Genomic DNA, 17,375 nt, shown 5'->3' on the forward strand with positions numbered 1-17,375 from the left:
ATAGAATCAGTGTTGGGTAAGTTACTCTAAAAAAGTAATTAATTACATCTTCTACAGTGTAGAATTAGATTACTGTACTAATTACTCTGTCTGGAAAGTAACTGCATTACTTATTACTAATTACTGTCTAAAACCCTGATCAACCTCGACCAGATGAAAAATACAAGGACAGACATGAAACTGTTCTTTTAATTTTTTTAAATAACTCATATAAAATCAAATAAATTATTCATGAACTGGCCAAAGAATTTAAAGGGGCGGCGTTAAATACATTTTAACATTAGACGTTCAATTTCGATTTTAAATTCACTATTGTTTTATACAGAATTGTTCTAGCGTCTATAGAGTATTTAATGCAATTACATCACATACAGTTAAGTAACTGTAATTAAATTACTGAAAAATTAAGAGTAATCCCTTACTTTACTTTTTTCAATAAAAAAGTAATTAATCACAGTAATTAAGTACTTAGTAATGCATTACACCCAACAAGAGTACAAACACACACGTTCATACACTGGAAGCTGTGATGTTACATCGCCCCCATTACAATATTAATCGACAAAGCTGTAAACAACTTATTAATATGCATGTGATAGTTTTGTCTTGTCTAATGTTAAACATTTAAAATTCGCACTGAACTTCGAGCTTAGTGGCTGTTTGTTTTTCTGCAACTTGTACATATGATTTTACTATGGTTACTAAGGCGATATGAACGACTTCTCAACTGGCCAATAGCAGACCGCTTAAGTAGCTCACAGCAGCCAATCAGAACGCAGTAGGCGGGACCTGCCAGAAAAAAATATATAACGTCTTTTAGGAGCATCTTTGGGCGATGACTCGGTGAATCGGTTGTTTTGAACCAAATCGCGAAAAAAGAATCGGACGCAACCGACACACTACCAATGTGAATTTATTTACTCTTTAATAAAAAATTTAAAAAAACTGTTAGAAAGACAAAAGAGCGGCAAAAGGAAGCACGTGAGCACAAATTCTCCATGTATCTTCAACCTATAAACACAAAGGATGAGAGCAGGTCTTACCGACGCGTTTTGCGCTCCGGAGTTTCCTGCGCTGCTCTTCTTGGAGGGTGAATGTGTTTTATTCGTCGACTCCTTTTTCTTTCGAGAAAACATTTTCCCGCTGTTTACTCCAGCTCAAATAAATCGTGCTGAGATGTTTTAATAACGAGCCAGTCACTGGTTAAAACTCTCCTCAGGCTCCTCAACGACTCTGACAGTTTTACTTCCCCATCATGAAAGTTCAGTTACTCTCTCTGTCTCTCTCTCTTCCTGCTGTGACGCGCGTCTGTCTGTCTGCGCGCAGAGACGCGTTGCGTTGCGTTGCTGGCACCTGCCGGAGAGTCACCATACAGACATGACGCAACACCAACATCAGCCCTTTAGACATCTGATCACGTGGTGCAGGATATGAATTATAGATATTACAATTGAATTTTTTCCACTTGTTAAAATGCAAATTATTGATATCAGCCATCTGAAAATGCTCATTGTGAAGGTTTGCACTAAATATTTAAAAGTAACGTCATTACTCGCGGAAATATCCATTTATGATGTCAAAAATGTAATTTCAACTAGTAAAAAACATCACTGATATCTGCACTCCCATTTTCAATAGTAACATTTCACAGTGATCTTCAAAACGCAATTACAGATATGTATAATTAATAATTTTGCTAGTTCCAATTTAACATTTCAATACAACTTCCAATTTCACACAGGCCTATCAGTTATGTAGGATACTACTTATTAGTAAAAATTAATATTATTTTTTTATATCAATAATAACTTTGTTACCAGTAAATATCCATTTCTGAATGCTGATATCAACACAAACTACAACTTGTGAAAATGTTTTTATACCTGTAAATGTATACATACATGTTAGTTTTGGTATATTAGATATCTGGACGTGGATTTCAACAAATATCAATACATTTAGGAGCTTTTTTACAAGTTACAATCACATTACAGAGTTCAGAAATTAACATGGCCAGCCAGTGTAAACCAAATTACCGATTTAAAAAAATTAGCAATTTAACTAGTTGTAATTCATTCGTTGATATCAGGAAAGGACATGCGTACTAGTACCAATGTAATTATTGATCTAAAAAATTATCATTTTTACTACACCGAAAAAAATGATTTTTTGGTAAATATACGTAGCAAAAAAGATTAAGTACTTTCTTCATTGAATAAGTTAAAGCGTGAACTTGAAAATATTACGTAAATTGTACATTTGTACTCAATTCAAACATGTAAAAATGCATTATATTGCTTAAAAGTAAATATTTTTCATAATTGTTTGTTAGCTTTACCTGTATCAATCCTAGTGTAGAAAACCTTGTCATATTGTATTCGCTAATTAGAGTAAATGTCAAAGGAAAATAAAATAAGTAAAACGTACTTAACTTTCTCAAGCTTGTATTCTCAGCATGCTTGAATAATTAATGAGCTTGCATTGTTTCCGTTTGCACGTGTATTTACACCGTTTTTATTGTTGACTTTGTTGGTAGGTTTGATCACTTCTTGTTTTGTGAAGTCAGAAGTTTTCTGCTTAAAATTACCCATTCATGATCCAAAAATTTACCTTTTGATTGTTACCGTCATTGTGTTTCGCACAGTCTTGAGGTCTGTGGAGAAGGATATAGCTGCCGGCATTGCAAGTTTAGGTCTCTGAGCAACAATAATGAGTGTTTTTCAAATCTGTGGGCGTTTCTAAACTGTCCAATGAAAGTAGGGTTTCTCAATGGTTTGGAAACACCCACTGCTTGAGAAACGCCCATTTTTATTCCGGTCCTCGAATCCGATTGGACGAGAGACATTCCATGAGTACTGATGGTCTCACACCATCACTCCGCTTGTGTTCATGCCATTCTAAACTAAAGTGTACGAGCAGTACAGATGTGTTAAGAGCTATATGTGTCTCTTTGCATTTAGTTTTGTGACATTACATATTTTAGCCAGCAGGTGGAGGTAAAAGACCATTTTTGCTTGTAATATGAACCCGTTCTGGTGGCGTGCAGTGAGTCGGCATCAGTCAGTGTTTTCATTCATCAGCACTACGTGATCGCTTGGATTATGACTACACTTCTAAAGCTAGGTAATGGCTTTAAACGGCTTTAAACTAACAACTTCAGCATTAAGGCTCATCACAGCTGAGAGACAACAGACTGATTAATTACACACACTCAAGGCGCTTACCTCTTGCCAGAGTTTCCACATTGGAGACAAAATACTGTTCAAAATGGTGGTTTCTATAGTGAATAACTCTTGCGCACCGGCTACCGCAAAATAGGGAGGAATACCCCTGCTTGGATGCATATTTTTCCACTGAGGAAATAGGATTAATTTGACCAAAATTGCATTATCTTCAGAAAGCCGATTAACAGACTACAGCATCATCAACAGGTGATCGTACACGCTCCATATCTCTCTCTCTCTCACACACACATCCTTGTTTCTCCAATAAATTGTTAGAAACAGCCCAAGCCGTGATACCAGTTCTAAAGTGACATTTTTGAATTACTAATGGAGGCTTGGACGCATCATTTGGTTTAAACTAGCAACTGCAGATTCTGATCCAGTAGTAAGAAAGTAGTTCCATGCACAAATGCGTTTTTATGACCATACTCTGTTTTTCCGTACTTCCTAATTTTTTTAAATTGTCTTGTTCATTGAACTGTTGTATATAAGCAATATCACACTCGCAATTGTGCTATATGGCACTAAATCAGCACTGCTGTGATTACCTATGGCACTGGGCCTGCGGCCGAATCACAGCAGTGCTGATGTAGGGCCATATAGCACGATTGCGAGCGTGATATTGCTTAAATATACACATTATATATATATATATACACACACACACACACACACACACACACACACACACACACACACACACACACACACACACACCAATCATACACCAACGTGATTGGTGTAAGTCTCAATAGAGTCGGGAGCTCCAAACTGCCATTGCAGGTATAAGGAGCCCTTTCCCTAACCCTTTCCCTAACTTTAAGTTGGCGCATCTTGCTTTTGCAGTAACCCCACCTGCATTTGAAGGTCTCTGGACTGCAGCTATACCTACTTGGTCTGTGTGCACAGCTCTGTAGCTTGTTTCTATTGCCAGTACTGTAAGGTGATGTTGTCCAATAGATTACATAGTATGCATTAATTTAACCTGTGAAAGGCTCCCGTAGGTCACGTTTAAAATGATAACTGCTCCAATAAAAGGTTTCATGTAAATTTTACAATGTTTATTTAAGTACCATGTACATCGGATTTGTTAGTAAAAGGTACTGTATTAACTGAAATTTTAAAGTTAAATTTGCTCACTTTAATCAATATTATGTCATGAAGTTTAAGGTGCTGTAAGCAATTTTAGACATTTTTACAATTTCCACAAGCTGAGCCGTTGGATTAGCCACGCCCCTTCCCCCCCCCCCCAAAACCCCGCACTCCAAAGATACCAAATGAGCTTTATTGAGAACGACATCATGTAGAAACAGTTGTTAAAAACAACAGCAGCAAAATAGCGCCCTCAACAGACAACTGTTATGAACAACATGGCATAAAATTGGCAGTATGCCTGAATAATTCGCTGCAACTACAATACTATGAGAACACGCAAAATGATTGACGGGTAGAAAGCATAGAGTCTAGAGCGGTCACAGAGACCAGTGAGATATCTTTTCAACACATTTCATTCATATTTTTCAGGGAGTAGTAAACATTTTTTGCATACCTTTCCATGAACATAAAATAAAATAAAATAAAATAAAATAAATAAATCGCTTACAGCACCGCACTGTTCATCATTAAATCACGTTCCATTTGTTCCTGGTCAAAAGTTGCCAGAAACAATAAACATGTAGTTCTTTTAATTGTTATGAAAGAAATGTAACCACTCTAAATTAAATAATGTAAAAGCACTAAAGTTGTGCATTTTGGGTGTTTTATTTATTTATTTATTTTTTGGGGGGCGGGGGGTATTTAGACCTTTTTTATTTTATTTACCAATTTATTTACCTATATGACCTTGAGCTTGAAAACTGACTTTTTTGACTTTTCTTACATTTTCTAAATACTGAGCCAATCCTCATAAATTATATACCGTTTGAAAGCTTAAAATCTCAAGAATCGAACTGCGCTGTCCATTTAAAAAAACATAAAAACCAGATGAAATTACAAGTATAAACACTAGATGGCTGCAGAGAGCTACTTATTTATCCCTGGTTGAAGAGAAGATGATTTCTAGATTTTGTCACAAGTTCTGCGTTTAGATATATATACTTAAACATTATCAAAGACTACTTTTGTCAAAGTTTAGCATTTTGTTTGAGGTTATTTTTGTCAGCTTTTGCATACCTGAAATGAGTAGAATAACAAGTAATAACCTACTTTATCCCTGGTTGTAACAAGATGAATGTGTGTGTGTGTGTGTTCAGCATTGAAGAAAGTACAAGTGTAACTTTTTTTTCTTTCTAACACTTAGACCGATTGAATCAATTCCAATTTGTTTGTGTCTGTTCAGACTACAAACTGAGACAGGTCAGGATTTATGAGAATGGGAGCTGAAACAAAGCAGCTTTTGAGTTTTTCGAATGCAGATTGAGCCTGCATGGACCAACTGAATCATGTCTTAGTGGAGGTTAATCTTATCAGAGGGGGAGCTGAGAGTCACATGATGCCATGCGAGGATCGGAAGTGTGAACGGCGAGCTCTGCGCACTTTGCTAGTTTTAATACTTTTTATGACATAAACCGGTGAGGTTCGATACACTGTTCCATAACTGTTCTAGGAGGACAATATGTCAAAGAATTCAAAATCCTCAGGTTCTGGAGACATTAAAAGACACTTACATGCTCAAGCTGACACCCCTGAGCAGGCCACGGGCCTGGGAGTCGATTTGGTCGGAGAGATGTGGGAAATGCGGCGGGAGATGCTGAACATGTCGGCAATGCTGACGAAGGTTGTTGCTGACTTGGAAGATCTTGCTGTGATACGTCGATCGATCACCGCCATGGAGGCGAAGTTTACTGATGTGGTTACAAGAGTGGGAGATGTCGAGAAATGGATCGATTACCTGGAGTCATCGGAGAGGGAATTATCTGCTAATCTGCTAGCAACCAAGGTGGATTTGGAGTGTGTCTGGGAGAAGTTGAAGGACATGGAAAACCATAGCAGGCAGAATAACATCTGTATTGTGGGAGTCCTGGAGGGAGTGGAGGGACAGGATATGGTGGAATTCCTGGATGGGCTCTTTCCGAGTCTGCTCGACATGGCAGGCCATAAGCTGGAAATCAAGCGAGCTCACAAGGTTCCGGCTTGGCGATCCGCGGAGGGAGAGAGGCCCCGATCAATTCTGGCCAAATTTCTGAGATAATCCGATAAAGATCTTGTGTTAAGCGAGGCAAGGAGCAAAGGAAGGCTTTCTTGGAAGAACCATAGCATTTTCTTGTTCCCAGACTTTGCGAACTCGACATGAGAGAAACGTGATCGATTCAAGGAATGCAAGAAACTTTTACATCAACGGAAGGTCTCTTTTGCACTAATATTCCTGGCCAAATTAAGATTAGATAAGGATGGCCATAAAACATTTACATGCCCACAGAAAGCGATGTCCTTCATAAAGTCAATGGAGTGGGTCGTCTTGTTGTGCTCACGTTGCAGCTGAGTGGACCGGCTCACTGAACATTCACTTGACTGTTTGAAGAATCTGCACCCTCTTTTTGTGCTGGCTCCGCCTAGCGGCTGGAGTTTATTTGTAGAGCAACACACCTTCAGGACAGTTTTATGGATGAATCTACATGCTCTTTGTGTTTGGCCTGCCTATCGGTTGGAGTTTATTTTGTAGAAGCAACAAACCTTCAGGACAGTTTTATGGATGAATCTACACACTTCCTTGTGGTTATTCCACCTACTGGCTGAAGTTTGTTTTGTGGAGTATTTCTTGCAAAGTCACTGGAGTAAGTCATTTGCTTGCACTTATGTTGCAGCCGAGTGGACCGGCTCACTGAACATTTGCTTGACTGTTTGAGAAACTTGTCAGAGAAGCGATCAGACTAAATTTCCGGATGAACCACAGATAAAAATTGCTGAATCCCAGGGACCGCTGGACTGCTTTACGGGAATGTGGGATTGGCCAATCTGCCACCACTTTTACCTTGGCGGGGTCCATCCAGATACCGTCGCCTGAGAGGACAAACCCCAGGAACGGAACTGACTGTGCGTGAAACTCACACTTCTCTGCCTTGACAAATAAACGATTCTCAAGCAGTCACTGAAGCACTCTCCTGACGTGCTGGATATGGTCATGACTATTCTGGGAGAAAATTTGAATGTCGTTAACAAAAACAAGCTGATTGACCATGTCTCTAAGCACGTCATTAACAAGTGCCTGGAAGACAGCCGGTGCATTGGAAATGCCAAAAGGCATGACCAAATACTCAAAGTGCCCTAATCCAGACTAGGCGGTAAGCATTGCGGAGGTCCAACTTCATAAAGATGGATGCCCCCTGCAAGAGTTCGAAGGCTGAGGAGATCAACAGCAGAGGATAATGATTCTTTGCCAAGATGTCATTCAGCCCCGATAATCAATGCAGGGACACAAGGAAAACCGTCCTTTTTCTTCACAAAGAACTGGAGAGGAATAGTGTCTTAGTGTCCCCAGCCAGAGAGGAAAAGGGACGGATGATACCAACTGCAAGAGAATCGCTGATATACTTATCCATGGCCTCCCTCTCAGGGGAAGAGAGCGAATACAGATGACCCCGAGGTGGAGAAGTGCCAGGAAGAAGATCAATCGCACAATTGTATGGGCTGTGAGGAGGCAGAGATGCAACTCGGGATTTGCTGAAAATCGACCTCAGATCATACTAGATTTCAGGAACACCAGAAAGATCCACTGGTTCCCAATCTAAATGTGGATTGTTTAATCAGCCACCAGTGTCCTAAAATCACAGGAGCTGAGGGTAAGTGGATGATAAAGATCTGAATCTCATTAACATGATTACCAGAAATAGTCAGGGTGAGTGTGAGTCACCTTAGTGAGGGGGGTATCGGAGAGAGTGCTGACAGTTATGGGTTCCTCCGAGTAATAGGGATGGACCATTGGTTGATGATGTTAATGTCCATGAAATTACCTTCAGCACCAGAGTCAACCAGAGCAGAGATTGAATGGATGTTGTTGCCAAACTGCAGCCTGGCCAGTAGGAGAGTCAGACCCCCAGGGGATTTATCCATTGGAGCAATGCTAACCATTAACCCCTTCTTTAATGGTGAGCAGCGCCTTTTACTGGACATGAAGTGACAATGTGCCCCGGTCGTCCAAAGTAGAGGCAGAAGCTGTTGACCAGGCAATGACGTCGTTCCTCGGGTGAAAGCTGGGCTCCTCCTCCAACACGGGTTCGGTGCAGCCGAAGAGGAAGGTGAGGTAACAGTGGGAGATCGCTCGAGACGAGTGTAAGTTCTATGGTGACGTCGGCATAGAGTGACACAATTATCCACTCGAATGGCTAGATCTACAAAGTCATCAAACCCAGCAGGAAGATTCAGAGTGTAGATCTCATCCTGAACCTGTTCAGACAGCCCATGCAGACACCGGTCCCACTGAGCCTTCTCATTACAGCCGCAGGTGGCAGCGAATGTGTGGAATTCAAAGGAGAAATCCGAAACCGATCTCTCTCCCTGTCGAATGTCAGACAGGATCCTCGCCGCCTCAGTCCCCATAGCAGACCAATTGAAGACCTTCCGGAGTTCAGCAGCAAAAGATTGGAACAAAGCACAGCAGCCATTGTTGTTGTACCACACAGTGGTTCCCCACTCATGAGCCCTCCCCGTGAAGAGTGTTATGACATAGGCCACCTTGGAACTCTCAGAAGGAAAGGCTGATGATTGAAGAGCAAATACCAGAGAGCACTGTGACAGGAAGTAGCGACAGGTATTAGGCTCACCTGAGTAGGGTGGAGGATGATTCATACGGGCCTCGGAATGTCTGGAGGGGGTGGAGCTGCTGCAGCCTCGGCATTGGTGGTTGATGGCAACTTCGGCCATCTGCCCGGCCATGTCTCTGATGGCTTGGTTGGATGCCACAAGTTCCTCCTGCTGATGACGAGGAGTGCTCCTTGTTGAGCGATGGCATTCCGGAAGCTGGCTCCCTCTGCTGAGTCCATAATTGGCCAGATTGTTCTGTCAGGATCGGAGTAAGGATGAGGACTCAATCGCAGACAAGTTTAACAGTCTTTATTGAATGAACACAGCAGGCAGGTGGAAAGTGGCAAAAGTTCATAAAACCAGCACAGGCTGCAGATTGGAATGTCCAGGAAGGATGTTGGAGCACCCGGGCAGATGATGGCAGTGATATGAATGCAGAAGGTGAGAAATATATTCCACAGCGTAATGACAGAGTCCAGTAAACAGGTAATCCACAGGGTAAGGTATATCCAACTGGAAGAAGCATACTAAACAGAGCAAAAAAGAAAACAGACAGCAGACAGACAGATGGCGAGACTGCATGACAGAGGTACTGGAACTATCTGGCAATGAGACAGAGAAGCGAAGGGGAATAAATAGACAAAGCTAATGAGGAACATGTGAGGGTGCTGCCACGTGAGCAGTGTGAATCAGCATTCCCATAGAAATGCTAATTACACCGGCCACGTGGCAGAGGGAAACACACGAGGGAAAAAAACACAGACATGCAGGAATAACCAGAAAACTATGACACACTGATATGTGAAAATTTCGACTAGTAAGAAAATAATTGTAGATCTCTATAATTACTTTTTGAACAGGGGTGAATTATAGAATTATAGATTATAGAACAGTGACATTCTACAAGTGAAAATGCAGTTACAGAAAAAAAAAATAGAATGTTTTATTTTTTTTTTTGAGAAATATTGAATTTACTTATTATTTTAAATTTCACACTAACTTATTAAATGTAATAAGTACTAAATCTTTTTTCAGTGTAGTTGAAATTCCATTTTTGATATCAAGAATAGATATTTCCACAAGTAATGACATTATTTACATCAAGAATTTAAGCTTTTACTCGTGCAAATGTATTTACCGATAACAAGAACTAGCATTTTCACTAGTAAAAACTGGAACCAAGCATCTATAATTCATATCCTGCAGGCGATTAAATGTTAAAAAGAGCTTGCGATACTTCAGACGCATCCAGGATTTCATCCTGAAGCAATGTGTACATTATTCCGATTGGAATTCCTATTATAATTTGAAGCCAATCTTAAATAATCATAATGGACATTTTCTTACAGACTCCCCAATGAAACATCTTTTGATAGGATTATTAAGATTATTTTTCACTATTCCCTCAGTCCACCCCAAAATAATTCTCACCCAGGACTTAAAAAGTACTAATTAATAATTTTGCAAACATTTCTCAAAAATACATGAATCACTCACTGAACAGATTGAGCCTACAACATTTACCAGCCCAAATCTAAATCACTAGAATAAACTAACCCAACAGTGACTGATACAAACAAGAGGAGATTTGAACAAACTCTTAAAATTTTATTGTTTGTTAACAAAAATTATGTTGCAGTACAATATATTCCTTCTGTTAAATGTAGAAAACTTTCAGAATGAGTCAAAAGGCACATTTGTTTACAATATTTACAAATCCATCCAAACATAAATATTGGGATAAAAACAAAGAAGCCCATAGTAAAAGTGCTGAACAGAATTCTAACTGGAAATAATAGCAATAACATAATAATAATATCAACAACATCAATAATACATACAGTCAGTAGCAGTTTTAATAAATGTTGTTTTTATTTATTATTAAAGTGTTCCATTTGTGATTTCTTTGTGTTCTGCCGAGTTCGAAACATCGGGCAGCAGGAGAGTATACAATTCTGGCAAGTTGTCAGGAGCAAAAACACAGTTTTTCAAACTCTTTTGGTAGAAACATTGAAAACAGCTCTTAAATTGAGTAACTACAGCCCAATTCAGCCATGCTTAAAATCACAACTATCTGCCAAAAGGAAAAGGGAGATTTTTTTGTTTTGTTTTGTTCATGTGATTTCATCAATACATTTTCCAAACTGCTTGCAACATATTACATAAAAATATCTCAAAAATCTTATCAAAAGGGGAGATCTTGCAGTAATACTCGAGTAATGTTCCTAAATCTGCATTTTCCCTCAAATGCAAGTATATACTTCAAGTCTAGAATAAGATAGCCAGGCTGTGTAGAATACAGTAGTCAAAAATCACACGTCTCTCGCTGCGACGCCGCATTTCTTTCCCTCAACTTTTCCTGAGATTAAACACGACTGAGCGGAGCCTGCAAAAACTGCACTGAAACCTTTGGTGTGATGGCAATCTAGACGCCCGACCCCAAAAAGAGAACTGAATTTTAACGTGGATGCTGTACAGCAGTGCCGGGCAGTGCAGTCGATTTGGTGGCAGGTTGCAGGCTTTGATTCTGTATTTTGGGAGCAGGAAAGTAAAATAAAACCCTGACAAGGCATTTTAAAAGTGTTTTAACTTCTACATTTGATTATAATAACCAAAACTACCTCTACTAAAATCTCCCTTGGATATAAATAGCAACAATAACAATAGTATTGAAAACAACAACTACAATAATAATAATAATAATAATACGAACAGCAATATCAAAGATGTTAATACATTTGCTTTCATTCCAACTACACGAGAATACAGGACCAAAAGAAAAAACATTGACCTCATATGAACAATCCCATAAATCTGTTTTCAGTTTCCTTATTAACAAATATAATATTCTTCTAACACAATTAAAAAATATCACATCTCATAAGCCTCTCAAGTTGTTCTCGGGCAGTATGTAATTCATATGTAATCATTTGCTTGGTTTGTATTGCTAAGTTTCACTCTCGCTCTTCAGATATACGTCTCAACTTGAGCTCCAGTGGGGTTTTTATTTTTTCCTAAAGTTTAACGATACCTTAAGATCTGCAAATAAATAATTTGGCATCCAATTCCCAAAGCTCACATAGTTCCATCTGTATTATATTTCAGAAAATAATAATTTGTTTGGACAGTGATGAGTCTATACTATACCTGAGAAATTAGCCGTCTGTAAAGCAGGCAAGTATTCTGCACGACTACAGCCGAAGCCATCGATATAGCCGAGATATCGTGAACTACTCTGACCCTGTGTTTAGATGATTGAAATGAAGAATATAGAAATTAGATATTCACAGGGTTAAGGGTTCAAACAGCAGTTCCGAATCATGTGGTCGGGTTAGTACGTCAGCACAAAACTCAGGGCAGCGGAGAGCAACGCTGAAATAAATAATATAGTACTACTATTTCTAGAAATATAAATATATATATATATATATATATATATATATATATATATATATATATATATATATATACACACACACACACACACACACACACAAGACTGCATCTGAAGGATTTAAAGGCACTGATTCAACAGAAGGCATTTATTCAAAAACAAAAAACCCCTTTGACGAAAAGCAGTAAACAGAAAAAACTAAAGTGTACATATATGTTTTAATAAATAAAATGTTCTATTACCTCAATGTTAACGTTGTTTGAGCTTTCTTATGTGAAATGGTGGGTGGATAGCCCATTTGCTTCAAATAAGGCAAATAAAAACTGAATAGATTTCAAGTGTGCCTATATTTGTCAAATTTGTCTTCACTGAACGTTAACGAACTGAATGCAACTAGCTTATGGACTGAGAATTACTTGGAGAAAACGTCTAAAAAAAAAAAAACCAAAGTCTTCCCAAACTCTTACCGAAAACTAAACGCGCCAACCGGGTGAGCTGAGACGACAGTCAAAATGTAACGAATCAAGAATTTTGACAAGTTACACTGGCTACTAACAGACCACGCCCACCAAAATTGCACATCCACCAATCAGCAGTCTCTAGGTGGCGTCCCACTCCATTGATTTAAACTGGATGACAGACTGGCGGTGGTCAGGGGGCGTTCCGTGGATCCTGTGATCTAGTGTCTGGCGCACGTCGAGGCCGTCCATACTGCAATGGCCATTGGGTAACAGAAGATGTGACTGTTCAGACGACGAGGAAGATGCCGTGAAGTGGGAAGAGGAGTTGGAGTCTGAGAGGGAGGAGTTTGGAGGAACCAACGCAAAGAGGGAGGAGGAATAAGGAGGCGGGGTGGAGGATGGCAGGGCTTGAGAGGTGAACGGGTACTGCAATTGCGCAACTGGTGAAGGGCAACTGAAGTCCAAGGCATCGAAATCAAAGTCATTGTTTCGAATGGCCGCACTTTCTGGAGCAGAATGACTGTTGACTGCATGCAACTGCAGGGATTGAGACTGTGATGGCAGAGGTTGCGACTGCAGGGATTGCGACCGTGACGGCAGAGGTTGCGACTGCAGGGATTGCGACCGTGACGGCAGAGGTTGCGACTGCAGGGATTGCGACCGTGACGGCAGGGCTTGCGACTGCAGGGATTGCAACCGTGACGGCAGGGCTTGCGACTGCAGGGATTGCGACTGTGACGGCAGGGCTTGCGACTGCAGGGATTGCGACCGTGACGGCAGGGCTTGCGACTGCAGGGGTTGCGACTGTGACGGCAGGGCTTGCGACTGCAGGGGTTGCGACTCTGACTGCAGGGGTTGCGACTGCAGGGGTTGCGACTCTGACTGCAGGGGTTGCGACTGTGACGGCAGGGACTGCGACAGCAGGGATTGCGACTGTGACTGCAGGGGTTGCGACTGCAGGGATTGCGACTGCGACTGCAGGGGTTGCGACTGCAGGGATTGCGACTGTGACTGCAGGGGTTGCGACTGCAGGGATTGCGACTGTGACTGCAGGGGTTGCGACTGCATTGATTGAGACTGTGTCTGTTGGGGTTGCGACAGCAGGGATTGCGACTGTAGGGGTTGCGACAGCAGGGGTGCGACTGCGACAGCAGGGGTTGCGACTGTGACTGCAGGGGTTGCGACAGCAGGGGTTGCGACAGCAGGGGTTGCGACTGTGACTGCAGGGGTTGCGACAGTGACTGCAGGGGTTGCGACAGCAGGGATTTTGTCTGTGACTGCAGGGGTTGCGACAGCAGGGATTGCGACTGCAGCGTTCTGCTGAGAGAAATGAGCCTGTGATTGCTCGCATGCATCTGCAGATGTTGTTGCTGTGCGTGGTTTCCAAACGAATGTGCCAGTGCATTAGAGTTGTGCGTTAGCATATTTGCATGTTGACTGCTCCGCTGTATGGGCAGCGCTATGCGTGTTGACTGCGATGATGCATCGGTCTGCTGTCGCATCTGCGTGAGAAGTCGCTGCATGAGCGATTTGTCCTGTCCTCCATGCAGTTGCGAAAGAAGTGTGCTGTACCGCACGGATGCCTGAACGTCCTGCTGCAAGCGAGAGCCGCTCTGCTGCTGCGTCAACATGCCCAGTGATGAATGATTCTGCTTTAGCGTGTGAACGTGCTGCTGTGGCTGTCGCAAGACATTGAAAGATGACGATACGTGTGAGTTAGAGTTCAACTTGACCTGCTTGTGCCTCTGCTGCTCCTGAGAGATCAAATCTTCAAGGCCAAAGGTCTCTGGAGCAACCACGCCTGGGCGTCCCTTCCCGCCCGCAATCCCACCGTTAAGAGAAACGCCGTTCAGGCTGATTCCTGCGTCCTGCAGGGTTTTGATATCTGGTGAGGGACACGGGCTGATGGTCAAGTCCAGGACTTCACTGACAACCTCACTCTTGGGCATCGTAACAGGGGGCAAGAGGGATCGTGGGTATGGAAGGTGGTTTGGAAGGGCGTGGGGCAGGTTGGCGCACAGTTTGCGGGCATTGATGAACTTGGCCAGCATCTCTTGCCGTACACGAGCACGTTGGTCATTAGCAAGTTGTTCTCTCTCTCGCCGAGCTTTTTTCACCTCCTCGTCCATTCGAGAAAGCTCAGCGCGCACACGGGACACACAGTTTTCAGGGATCTTTATTCCTAAGAAACACACAAGATTGTCAGTGGAGAGTTTGTTATTTTCTAGAGGTCAATTACCAGATATATTCTATGGCTAACTGAGTACGATATAAATGGAAGTCTTCTTTCTTATGAGTTGGAAAGTCTTAAATAAGATGTGATGTGCATTCAAGTGATTTTGATCAGAATAAAATAGACGTGTCGGGCAATTTCTTATTTTTTTTCTCTTTCCTTCCTGACAAAGAAACTTTTTTAGTGCTAGCACGTCGAAGGACGTGCGTTCAGTGTGTAATGGATGCTTTACTTGTTTATATCACTCTCATGCTACAAAAGATAATGTATTTTTTTGTCACGCTGGCAAGCTTTATCACTAAATCAACAGTACACACAATGCGTACAAATTAAAATGTGCAACCAACTCAGACACTGAAACTTGATACTCCCACTGATAATTACGAAATCTAAGTGGCATTCATGTGCACTCAACTTGTAAATTTGATAATTCTAACATGACTTAAATGTTAGTAAAATACAGAGTTAGACTTATATTTTGACAAAACATTTTTGAAATGAGTTTTATTTAATTTCATATATCATTAATAACTTAATGCACGTCTCATTTGCTATCATTAAATCGCATTAGCATTAGTGCTGTCAGTCGATGAAAAATGTAATTGCGATTAACCGCTTCACTTTTCATAGTTAATCGCGATTAATCAGATTTGGAAAGTGCTGAAATTTTACTCTATATATACTTCATTTCCTGTCACAATGCACTTATTTCTTTCTTAGGAAAGAAAAAAAAACAACAATCTGTAACAATATAATGCTTTATTAACATTTTCCAAACAAACTCTTCCACAGTATAAAGATAGAAATGCAGTAAACTATCACTGAATTAAGTAACTTTAAACTGGGAATTTGACTAATTGAAAGAACTAATCTCCCCACCTAGGTTGCATATTCACTGCAATGGGCATTAAATCACTTAAACTCTCATCTTCCACAATATTAATCTGCCGGTAGACTGTGGCTATCTGCTTTGTTACAGCAATGTGTCAGTATAAGTGTCAGTGTAAAGACTTCGGGCAGACACATTGCAAAGATTCTGCATACTCCGTCCAGTGTTTATGTTTTATTAACGCTAAATGTGTTAATCGCGATTAAAAAAATTAAAGCATTAAGCTTTTTTAATTAACTGCATGCGTGAACACGTTAACTTTGACAGCTCTAGTTAGCATATATGGGCCACCTTGCTAATCTGCCAATGAAAAGCCCTATCAGTCAATAACTAAATCTCATGATATAATGTATGCAAACTCACCAACTTGTTTGCTGTTTTGTTTGGTTTTGAGTCGTACGATCTGTAGGATGCTGGAGCTTGTGACATCAGAGACAATGTCAGACACTCGTTTCCAGACCCTCAGTAGTGCTCCACAAAGCATGTGATATTGCCTGAGACGCATTCCCAGAAAACACTCTTGTCCCTGCTCATTCATCTTACACTTTCCGTTCCTATGAGAAACACAAGCACACACAACACTGCATTACACATAAGGCCAATCAACACACCTAATTAATCAGTTTACAACAGTCCTCCAACAGAAACAAACACAGACCCTGTTCACAACTGATATTAACGTGTCTAAGTTGACAGCATTTGATACAAGTGTAAACGCCGTCCAATGCATCTTGTGATTCAATCACCCAAACCACATCCAGAGATAGTCAGGGACCCATATGTCCACATCACATTTATAGCATAAAGGTGAATCTCACAAAAAACAGTAAATGTCCAGGCCATATGTCATCCCGACATCAAAATAAATCAATTGAAATTATATTTTGCATAAATTAACTTTTTTAAATTAACAATTTTTTCAGTATAAATACCATTATCATTGCTGGAATGTGACTATAATGTTAAATTATATTTAAATTTAAATTTATAGTTTAGTTTTTTTTTAAATTAAAATAAAATGTATTCGTTTTTTGGTTATATATATATATATATATATATATATATATATATATATATATATATATATATAAAAGATTAATAATAATAATAATAATATGGATTATATTAATTATTTAAAATTATTGTAATTTTTAGTTAAACGTTTATTTATTTTTAAAGTGTATATATATATATATATATATATATATATATATATATATATATATATATATATATATATATATATATTTAATTAGTTATATTATTATTAATAATAATAATAATTATTATTATTATTAATACAATATTATTAACTATATACATAGATGCAAACTCATGAGAGGTGAAAAAGGTGAGAAAGTCATAGCAGGTGTTCCACATGTATTTATGTTTTTTTTTTTTAAGTTTTTAAGCTTAAAGTAACCCTTTCAAGTTC

At 39.9% G+C, this 17,375-nt stretch overlaps 2 protein-coding genes across 6 annotated transcripts in view; both read right to left on the reverse strand.

The window, feature by feature from the left end:
- The window catches only part of LOC127443013 (rho GTPase-activating protein 45-like), a 51,745-nt gene extending 50,444 nt beyond the window's left edge, over positions 1 to 1,301 (reverse strand). For both annotated transcript variants that reach the window (XM_051701482.1, XM_051701481.1), the window contains exon 1: positions 1,044 to 1,301. In XM_051701482.1, the coding sequence (XP_051557442.1) occupies positions 1,044 to 1,136 (93 nt within the window). In that variant the 5' untranslated portion in view covers positions 1,137 to 1,301. The remainder of the gene's footprint in view (positions 1 to 1,043) is intronic.
- Positions 1,302 to 12,779: 11,478 nt separating this feature from the next.
- Positions 12,780 to 17,375, reverse strand: part of LOC127443007 (protein strawberry notch homolog 2-like) — a 44,823-nt gene continuing 40,227 nt past the window's right edge. For all 4 annotated transcript variants that reach the window (XM_051701464.1, XM_051701465.1, XM_051701466.1 and 1 more), the window contains exons 31-32: positions 16,304 to 16,494; positions 12,780 to 15,000 (exon numbers count right to left, since the gene is read on the reverse strand). In XM_051701464.1, coding sequence (XP_051557424.1) covers positions 13,037 to 15,000; positions 16,304 to 16,494 — 2,155 coding nt within the window. In that variant the 3' untranslated portion in view covers positions 12,780 to 13,036. The remainder of the gene's footprint in view (positions 15,001 to 16,303; positions 16,495 to 17,375) is intronic.

Source organism: Myxocyprinus asiaticus, chromosome 6, assembly GCF_019703515.2.
Source record: "Myxocyprinus asiaticus isolate MX2 ecotype Aquarium Trade chromosome 6, UBuf_Myxa_2, whole genome shotgun sequence".
Lineage (NCBI taxonomy): Eukaryota > Metazoa > Chordata > Actinopteri > Cypriniformes > Catostomidae > Myxocyprinus > Myxocyprinus asiaticus.